The 10,000-nt window shown below is 53.8% G+C and overlaps 4 protein-coding genes across 4 annotated transcripts; 1 reads left to right on the top strand and 3 right to left on the bottom strand.

Moving 5' to 3' along the window:
- Window positions 1–298: 298 nt before the first annotated feature.
- Window positions 299–1,900, bottom strand: CORC01_10835 (uncharacterized protein; the record flags this gene model as incomplete). The annotated part of the gene is made up of 2 exons (XM_022622462.1): window positions 299–628; window positions 713–1,900. Coding segments are annotated over 2 exons (1,518 nt in total), but the record flags the coding sequence as incomplete, so codon positions are not given.
- Window positions 1,901–3,678: 1,778 nt separating this feature from the next.
- Window positions 3,679–4,874, top strand: CORC01_10834 (formyltetrahydrofolate deformylase; the record flags this gene model as incomplete). The annotated part of the gene is made up of 2 exons (XM_022622461.1): window positions 3,679–3,703; window positions 4,024–4,874. 2 exons carry the CDS (start codon window positions 3,679–3,681, stop codon window positions 4,872–4,874), a joined length of 876 nt encoding a protein of 291 aa, XP_022471099.1.
- Window positions 4,875–7,961: 3,087 nt separating this feature from the next.
- CORC01_10833 (uncharacterized protein) lies at window positions 7,962–8,090 on the bottom strand (the record flags this gene model as incomplete). Its single annotated transcript, XM_022622460.1, has 1 exon — window positions 7,962–8,090. One exon carries the CDS (start codon window positions 8,088–8,090, stop codon window positions 7,962–7,964), a length of 129 nt encoding a protein of 42 aa, XP_022471098.1.
- Window positions 8,091–8,655: 565 nt separating this feature from the next.
- CORC01_10832 (uncharacterized protein) lies at window positions 8,656–9,309 on the bottom strand (the record flags this gene model as incomplete). Its single annotated transcript, XM_022622459.1, has 2 exons — window positions 8,656–8,879; window positions 9,078–9,309. The coding sequence occupies 2 exons, from the start codon at window positions 9,307–9,309 to the stop codon at window positions 8,656–8,658; spliced, it is 456 nt and encodes a 151-aa protein (XP_022471097.1).
- Between the last annotated feature and the right edge of the window lie 691 nt (window positions 9,310–10,000).

Below are 10,000 nucleotides of genomic sequence, written 5' to 3'. Positions count from 1 at the left end.
GGTAGGGCATGCGGTGTGACCTCCAGAGATGTTCTCGGACGTCTGACATTGTGCTGAATGCACCGCTCCGCAGACAGTTGAGATGCTTCCAAGGGCTGTGGACGAAGAAGGGACACGCGAGTTCTGTAGATCGAGCCAGTCTGAGTCTTCGCTGTGGCGCGTTCGTGCCACGTCGCCGGGAAGCAGGGTGCGTTCGGTTCGTTTTGTCACGCTGTTCCTGCTCTTTCGTCTCGTGAGCAAGGATTTGCCGACTTGTCCGAAACTCTTGGAGAATCTTCGTAGCTAGATTCCTGGCACGGATAACGGTGTCTGCATCAGTTGTGTGGCTCGGTGATGACGGCTCGACCAAGGTCGCTATAGTGTCTTTCGCGGGATTGCTTCCGCGCTTAGTGTCGCTGTCGTTGGACGAATCCGAAAAGAAACTCCGAGGAGACCCCATGGCGATGGTACCGTCTTGATCAGGAGAAGATGGTGGAGTGTCGCAATCGTTTCCTCTAATCGATGTTCGGCCTGCCTCCTCCTCCTGGGATGGACCGTCGTGGTGACATGGTCCTATCCAAGACTTCCCTACAATCACCGGGCCAGAGTGTCTATCTCCGGCCAGGAAAACATTGACAGGGGCGCGTAACTGTGAAAATCTACAAGTAGTGCATTTTTGACGTTCGGCAGACCAGCACAGTGTCGTGCTTGTGTTTCTCGTTGGCAATCGTACATTGAGGTTCAACGCCTTTTGTTGAGGCGTCAAGCTCGTTACGACGCCGTTCTTGTCACCTAGATCAACGGTGACCTCTTCGATTTTGCAGGCCTCATGTGGCGGTGACATGTGGATCACGGATGATGATACACGATGATAACGTCCAGAATCTCCTCGGCGGATCAAAATGCCGCATCTGCTGGCAGAAAATTGGGCGCCCACTGTCCATGGGTTCATTCCAAGGTCGAGAAAGGTGACATCATCGAGCTCAAGACACCTGCCTTTTATAAAGGCGTCCTCGCGGAGTAACCTTGCGGATGAGTCCATCGTGAAAGGGCAACGCCCAAGTTCTGTTTGCCCAAACCACTTGAATTCTTCGACCGAAATGGCGAACAGGCCTCGGGGTAGTTTGTCGTCAACGCTGGTCCAGGCAAACAAGGTCAAATCGCTGGTTGTCCTCAATATCTCCTGCTGAAGACGCCGGAAAGCCGACGCTTCACCCTCGCCATACATGATGGTCATGGAGACGCCAAAGACGCCAAAAAGAGCGTAGGATAAATCCTCGGCGTGGAAATTTTTTTTCCCTGCTGCCCACGACATCTTCTTTGCGACGGAAAGATGTTGTAGGAGACGCGGGTTGCCCAGAACACTTGTTTCAATGCCTGTGATCCGCAATAGCCTGCTCAAGAATTCGGGCGAAGAGGGTTCCCCTTGAAGGTGCCACTTTGAGTCGTAAAAGTAGATTTTCCTGGCGAATAGCATCTCTTGGAGGGTCCAGGACCGAGACCAGAACAGGGACCGTTTCCACCTCTCCTCGGTCTGTTTCCACGCCTCTTCGGCATGTTTCAACGTCTTTCCGCCATATGAGGGCGGCTCGCAAAGTAGGTCGAACAGGTAGACCAAGCAGAGAGATGCTGATTGAACGTATTTGTGGAGGTGATTGATGGTCGTAGCGACCTCGATGGGTGATTCCTTCGCGATGCATAGCGAGTCGATCCAAATATGGTCCACTCCATTCTGTTCTGTAAGAAGACAGGCTTTGTTGATGATTGTTTCGCGGCTTATATCTTGCACGTCGGCCGAGTCATACGCATCCCATTCATCGTGGCCAGGAGTCGAGTACACATGAGAAAAGATGGCGTACTTCTTTGGTGGGGGGAAATCGAAAGTCTCCAGCATTCGGGTGCGGACATCCAAAAGTTTCATTGTGGTATATGGCGATGATGGTGGTGAGGCGGGATGTGAGTGTGATGCATGTATCTGAATGCGTGTGAAGGAGCTAGACGGGAGTGTGAGAGAGAAGAGAGAGAGGCATTGTGGTTCATTATATATAAATAAGAACAGAATGCGCCGCTTTGAAACAGCGGATGCAGCCTTGAGTAGTTGCGTGCACACCTGTGCATTGGGCTAGCGTAGCCTGACATTGCAGACAGCCATGCAGACGCTGCGCGCCCAGAGTGACAAGAAACTGACTAGGTGCCTCTTGGCCTGCATGGTGGATTTGAACAACTTCGAACAGGGCGTCTTTGAAAAGCAGGAGCGCCTCGTCTAAAGTTTGTAGCAGCGTTTGCTCATAGGCCTGCTCAAAATAACATGAACTCATTTACCCAACAAACAAATGTCAAGCTTTATGTGTTTTGCCATTTGAATAGTGTTGGTGCCATGCGCGCAGGTGCATTCGTAACGCACAAAGGTGGAGATGACGAGGATGCCTGCACACATCGAAGGCATTATGTGGTTATGTCCGCGGATGGCCGGGTAGTTGGTTCCTGTCGGATTGGAAGCCCAATTCGACCTCGAGTCAGCGCCAGCGCAGGGGCTACCTGAGGGTCTCTATATCAGCGTTCAACCGGCGATCCAACCCACGGTTGGAACCTCTCTTTTCCACTTCACGCAGAGATCAATATACAGTTCATTGACCCTTCGTCACCACGGTTCGATTCGAACAATCACACCTGTGATACGTAAACCAACAGTTCCACATTGATGATTCTCAGCCTTTTCTGCCTTGACCAGTCCATCATGACCGCTTCCCCTGTACAAGTCGGACTATGTCAGCTGACTTCAGTTGACGCCTAATCGAACAGGAAAACGAGGCTGACGGCTGAGGACCGGCAGGTCGGCTGAACGGCGGAAACAACGAAATTGCACTACATTGGATGAACACTGTTCCGTAGTGAGTTTTCGGAACACGGAGAACCGCGCATTCTCCCAGCCGAGATTAGAACGCCTCAAATTCCATAGCAGCTGATTTGGTTCGAAGTAGACTTGAGCAATCCTGAGCTTTATGGTCCCGCTGTGCGCTGCCTTGGCCCCTAGATGAGCAGAGGAGATCTTTCCGCTTGGCGATGTAGAGCCAATGTTGAGTGAGGCGGACAGTACTTAAGCATCGTGGCCAGTAATAGGCACAGCCTCTCAGACTACCGCCAGGCCAATTCAGTTGTTGCATTGTTGTGCTTTACAGGAGGTTTATATGTCAATGTCATGCCGCCAGGAATGATCAAGTTCCTGGTCTAGTGCCTGCTAGTCTCATGTCGGTTGGCGGCTGGCCGGCTGATGCTCAAGAGAATGAAGTCATTGCTGTCCGTTGCGGTCTGTATCTGACTGTGTTTCCGGAGGTGAAGACCAACAGGATGAGACAAGATGGGGGCGATGATTCTAGGTATTCCCGATGTGCATTGTCTCATCATGCTGCCATCTTGGGAAGCTGGGTTCGAGTGAGGACGACCACCATGGTTCGTCGGGAAAGCAGTCGCATCGCCGGGAACAAGACTCTGAAGATGATTGGTGTTACTTTGGCCTTGGTGACAGGGGATGATAAGGAGACTTTGGCGGCGATGATGCCTCTCAGCTTGTTGTCAGGTCGAATTGCTCAGATGAACAATCAATTTTGGTGAACTCGCTGTGAGGTTGTGGGAATTCTCTGGACAGTGCGACGCTGAGGAGGGCCCTTTGAAGGAGCCTAGGAACCCAGGCTCAATCACATGTTTGAGTCGAATGAGACGTGCAGTTTGTTATCTCACAGGCGGTACATCACACCTCTTCTCACCCGTCGCTCCCTATGGTATTCACTTGAATGAAACTCATCCCGACGTCTCTTTTTTGCTCATTTCGTCTCTCAAAGCCCTCAAGGGTGATGACTGAAAACATCGCTATTTACATGAACTGAGCTAGCTGCGGGTCTCCGAGACATCCCCCAGGTCGGACGGGGCGCTCAGGAGCGAGAGAACTAGAGGCGGCTGATGAGATTTTTCAACAGTGAAAGAGTCAACAGCCCTTCAGCTCGACCAAAAGCCCCTTTTCAAACAATCAATCAACCCCGAAACCAGCATTCAACATAGCTCCCGCCTCTCACGGCCATATCCTGACGCTCTCGTGCCTGGACAAGTCCGGCATCGTCCGTGCCTTGACGGGGTTTTTTGCGGCCGCGAAGCTCAACGTCCTAGACCTCCAACAAGTTTCCGACCTCGTCTCGGAAAAGTTTTTGGTGCGCGTGCACTTTGGGCCGACCGAGACCGAGTCGACGGAGCATCTCAAGGGCCCGTTAGACGCCCTCGCCGCCGATGTTCAACTGGACTGGTACCGCATCCGGCCCGTCACCAGGAAGCTGCGCACCCTGATCCTGGTCTCGAAGATCGGACACTGCCTCAACGACCTTCTCTTTCGCGCAAATTCGGGCCAGCTGCCCATTGATATCCCCCTCATCGTCTCCAACCACAACGAGTACCAGGGCACGGCCGGCAACTACGGCATCGACTCCCACCACCTGCCTGTCAACAAGGACACCGAGGACGAACGGGAGGAGGCCATCCTGCGCCTGGTCAAGGAGAACGACACTAAGCTCGTTGTCCTGGCCAGCTACATGCAGGTTCTCACCTCTCAGCTGTGCGCAGCCATGTCCGGCAAGATCATCAACATCCACCACCCCTTCTTGCCGTCTTTCAAGGGCGCCAAGCCCTACCACCAGGCCTACGAGCGCGGCGTCAAGATTATTGGCTCGACGTCTCACATTGTCACGGCTGACCTAGACGAGGGCCCAATCATTGAGCAGCGCGTCGCCCGAATTGACCACTGCATGAGCCCCAGGATGTGGTCGAGGAAGGATTCAACATTCAGAGCCAGTTCCGGCCGCTACGGTCGAGTGGACTGCCGAGGGGCGTGCGTTCCTCAACAAGATTAAGACGGTCTAAACAAAGGAATCGTAGAAGTGGATTTTCTTGGCCAATACCAGCATTTGGCAGGTCCAGAATCGAGACCAGAACAGAGGTTCTTTCCACATCTCTTCGCCATGTTGGTTCCTACGACCGCCCACACCAAGTTTTCTCTCGTTGTTGACGATAAAGACGCCCAGTGTGCTATTTGCTTACTTGCGCCTCAGGGCAGCCTCACTATAACGATTACCATTAGGATTATAAGCCCTTGAAGTCAAAAGGCTAGCGCACTCCTTTGTCTGGAAAGAAGATAAAGGTTTCATATTGAGCTGGGTCATACTTCAGAATGGCTACACGTTCGGAGTACCAGGCGTTAAACGACCGGAATGTACGCTCTATAGCTTCTAAAACGTGACCAACCTATAATCTCGCCTGCAGTGGACATATTTCATTCGGCCTGATGTGAGGGAATCTCTACTGTGAGGCCTTTATAATAGGCGGCCTGCCCGATGTTCCCTAATCTTTGCCGTTCAGAAAGGCCAATTTCACCTGAGCCGCGAGCGAAAGTCCCTTTGCCTTGGTTCCCCAAACGTTGTGGGGTGACGCAGTTGAGCCACATAGAGGGGGTGGCGTCAGCCGCTAGCCAATTGACGCTGACTTCCGCTCGTCAAATGCCAAGTTTGTGTGTCCAGGCGCTCAAGTTTGAGAGCTGCGTGAAAATGTTCTCTACTTCGCCGGAGATATGTACTGGAAAAAGGTCAGTCTGAAACACATTGCGTGAGTTTCAGTGATTTGGTCGTTGTCATGCATTGTTGACTGCTACTGCAGTACGGCCAGCCTTGAAGGTAACTATGTTGAACGAGCCACATTTGGCTGGAGTACGAGGTAGCCAACTTCATTTGGGTTCGAAATTGGCTCCAAGGTCCTAGACCATCTGCCTCGGCCTTCCGCGGGGAGAGCCAGCTTTGGCTTTTGCATCAGTTTACGCTCTGCAGTTCACATTTTGTGACCCACCGGCTTTCTAAAAAGTCCAGAGGACCAGAGGACTTAACTAACCGCAAGATAAGCTGCAAAATCCAGTACTGGCTGTGAAAACCATCTCATATAGGCGTCTGAGTGAAAGTGTGACAGCATAGCTGGCTAGCTCGGCTGACTAAGGTGCACTGCGCAAAGCATGACCAGCCTTGGTCAATCTGCTGGGTAGTGCGCCACATGCAAGCTTGCTCACAGAAACTGGTGGAACTGGATGGAGGCTGAGAATGCTGGCATGTGAATGCGATTGATGATGACAGCAACTCCCATTCCCCTGCGCCGTCTTCTTCCGACAACGGTATATCGCCGCCTGCAACTTTAGCCCACAGAAGCCGGTTGAGACCCGCCGGTGCCGCCCTACCCTTCGTGCTGTGCGCTCATTAAGAGCCAGAGCGGTCGTATGAGGACGAGCCTACCATCCGCTACAGCCTTGAGTATCATCTATCTGTGGAGAACTGAGAACAGCGGGCGGATCAGAGCTTTAAGCGGTGAACGCAACTTCCGGAAGCACGTCCATCCAACTCAAGGTGACAATCCCTTGAGGGGGCCCTCGAATACCTTGGTACCAGCTTTTGCTTCACAGATCTCACAGTAAACCTTTCTATCAATCCCATACGCTGGCATGATCTGGCTTTACTCTTGAGACGCTTTGCGTGACCTTTTCCGCCCAGCCGGCTCCTTTCAGAGCTCGAGATCTTTGCCTCGGTGTTAGGTACATCATAAAAGGGGTGCCAACGACGAGCCTCAGAAGAAAGCCATGGATACATGGTTAGACTTGGCACGGCTTAACACATTCTGATGTATTCCTATCCAACCTATTCTTTGTAATGATCGTCCCTATAAGATGGCTGTATGACGAGGACGTTGTGCAGAGCTGCCGCCTGATACTCATGCAAGTCCACCCCGCCTGTTCAAGATCATCACCCACTTTCATCAGCAAGGTTTGGACGTCGGTACGGGAAGAGGACCTGCGCCGTGTGAGGGCGATGACCTCCTGCAAGCCTACGTTGCAGACTGAGTAGGGATTTGGCGACGGCCGTCCAGAGGCCGCAGTAAGAGACACCAGTTTGTCACCTATCCAACCCAATGGTTTTTCGCAAACCTCTGAGCCATCTTCAGTTATTGGAAACGACGAAAGTAGTCTGGATAAGGCCAGCATGCGTTTCAAAGGGGCTGGAGTTTTGATGGTCTCGGCGATCAAGTGGGTCGGCGGTGTTCTTCCTCTTGGGAAGATCCATAAGCAGCTTCCGCTACTAGGTTCCGCTCGGCAGGTGGCATCCAGACGGACCTTGGAGGACTATAAGCGGCTTCACGCAAGGCACGCCTCGGACGTTCATACCTTGCCAAGCAGACACAGACGAGGCATGAGTAGGGCGGAGAAGAATATATGATTGAATAAGCAAACAATGGAGTCGTGGTCCAAGAACAATAGGACGCCATGAAAAAGTTGCATCGTCATTGTGTTCAACACCTGTTATGTTGTTAGGTTTCCAAGAAAGGGCCGAAAGACAGATGAGCTGCCGACGTTGTTGTTATCAATGAGGAAGGCCACTTTTGTTGCCGGCACGCTGTCTTCTTCCTCTAGGTGCCGTAGTATTGCACCTCGAAGAGCATCGAGGAATAGATCGAGCCGAAACTTGTCTGGGGCCCAGTTCTCTTCGGTCCCATATGTCAAGCCCACATCTTCAAGCCTCGCCTTAAGCCATGGGGTACTCTCGCAGTCACTAGAAAACTTCCTTCGTTCGAACGACCGCTCGGGCCATGCAAATGCTCCTCCTTGTTGGGCTCTATTCGGGACCCGCACATCCATTGGCTTCGGTGGCTCCATGGGCTCAGCCGGTTCTCTTCGGGATGGCGCGGGTTGGGGCGAGAGACGACGGCTTTGAGTCGTCTTCATTTGGTTCACTCGCGTTTTGGGTTTCGTTGTCGATCATACTCCTTCTCAAGAAGAATGGCTTGCATTTCGCTTTGTGTTCCTCTCCGTCGAGCTCGTTGATTATTGCTGAAAACTCCCGTGGTGGTTTTATGTATACCAGACGAACCACTTCCCGATCGAATATTCAGGCCCTCTCCGTCTTTCTCTGTTATATGTTGTTGTGTTGGTTGTTGGGAGCGTCGTGGTGTAAGTGTTGACGCGTGTGAAGCCTTTCGACACGGCAGCGCGAACACCGGGGGTATCCGCAATGAACGCAGGGATCGGTGACAACGTTCATGCCACCTTGACCACAGTAGCACTGTATCTATCGTCAGCGACGACCGAGTGCGAGGAGGGCAGCTCCGTGGTGGAAGTCTGCGTAGAGATCTAGGGATGACGCACACAGGTCCACCGGAAAGTGTACTTTTTGCGCGGCGGCTATTGGTGGGACGGCCCGTTAGTGGCTGAGAAGTTGATGCGCGAGGAGGTATTCGGCGTGGCGGATATTACGAAGAATAGAAAGACGCGGGGTTGCTGTACCATGGTGCGGATCCTCCTCTTGAAGCTCGTGTCTAGAAAGCGACCTATTCAACGTTTTCTACCTCACAACACCATTTTGCGTGTCGACTGGAGTTCTGCAGACCGACTGATTGATCACGCGAAACGCTGGCTTGCAAGACCAGGGCGGTCCAGCGATGGTGGGTATCGAGGGCCGTAACTATTCGGATGGTGTGGAGCTATCGGAAGGATTGGTCAGGCGTCCAGGCTGCCCGGTCGTAAAAAAGCGACCAATTGGGTATTATAGATGGAGAAAAAGCAGTTTCTTTCGGAGACGCTTGGGAACGCACAGTGTGTTATGCCGATCACAAAAGATGAACGCCCCGGTCGCGGGCTTGACCAGCGACAAGACTGCCGGTGCCCGGCAAGGGTTCCCGTTGTCCCTCTCTGCGAATGGCCAGGGGCGCGTCGCTGCTCGGTGTCATGTACTCTGTACTTGGGCTTTGGCCCAGGGGCGCCCCGGAGCCATTCGCCGCACAGGCCCTGTTCAACATCACGACTGGTCGCCATCGCCCCGGCCCCTGCACGGCTAAAGCACCCGTCCTTTGGCAGCAAGCGGAGGGCGGACAACTTCTTTCGGGGGTCTCTCTACGGGCGCATCGTCTGAGCATCACGGACAGGGTCCCCAGCCCTCAGAGAGGCACCCTGGTTCCACGCCCGTAGATCCGCTCAGGACAGCATGCACTCTATCGGCAAGAACATGGGAATGGCGCCGAGCGGGCCATACAGAGAAGGGTGGGCAGCTGTGGCGCCTGGTTTCGCTGGAGCCCCCATGCTTCGTTCACCACCACGAAACTGATTGCGATGCGCCCAAACAGGAAAGTGCTTCCGCCCCGACCGAACTGCACAGTCGCAGCAAGACGAGCCCACGTTGGCCGGGGTCGGCCGGCGCGCAGCTCGTGCCCGCCATGCTCGAGCCAGTCGGCCTGGGTGAACCGTTCCGCCAACGCGGGCGCCATTCTGTCGGTGTCCGCTGAGAGCATCGAGGGGAGACATGCTGCCCGCCCGATCTGTCGACTGGCCGTTCCACGGCCGTCCAGTGGGGCACCCAATCTCGAGTCGCCGGCTACCCCGCGATTGGCCAACACCGACAAGCGACAACCAACCTTGACATGAAGCGTCAGTGAGTGTTCTGTCGCTGCTTCTCGGAGGTGGAGGGTGACTTGTGCTTCTCGCAGAGGAGGCACCAATCCCCACTGAGTGTTACAGAAGGGCTCTCTCCTCGTCATCGACCCCTTTGCGATTCGTCCTCGCGTCAATCTCCCACGGTATCATCCTCCAGCGCGAGCCTCGAACACGAACAGGCACTTGTGGGGCTTGCTAGACCAAGACACCTGCACCGTCGAACAGGCACTATCGACACCCTTTCCAGTCTTGCAGGGGCGTAAGCAATGCGGAGCGCAGACAGGCGGTCGTGTGTATTGATCCGATCCTGGAAGCCGTGGCAGACCGGGATAATGGGGTACCACAACCATGTCCAATACTTCACGGTTTGCTTCGTCACAGTGGGACTGGTCGCCTGTCCTACCAAGACCACAGGGGTCTTGACATCCTCGAAGTCAACCGGCGGTCTGCCGCACGAGGGCTGAGTTGTTATAAAGAGCGCGAGGAAGGCTCGACTGTCCAGAGCTTTGTTTCCTACCATCGACC

Source organism: Colletotrichum orchidophilum (assembly GCF_001831195.1).
Source record: "Colletotrichum orchidophilum strain IMI 309357 chromosome Unknown Scaffold_110.1, whole genome shotgun sequence".
In the NCBI taxonomy this organism is placed as follows: domain Eukaryota; kingdom Fungi; phylum Ascomycota; class Sordariomycetes; order Glomerellales; family Glomerellaceae; genus Colletotrichum; species Colletotrichum orchidophilum.
Note: the sequence above shows the minus strand (reverse complement) of the source record. Positions and strands in the feature narration are given on the sequence as shown.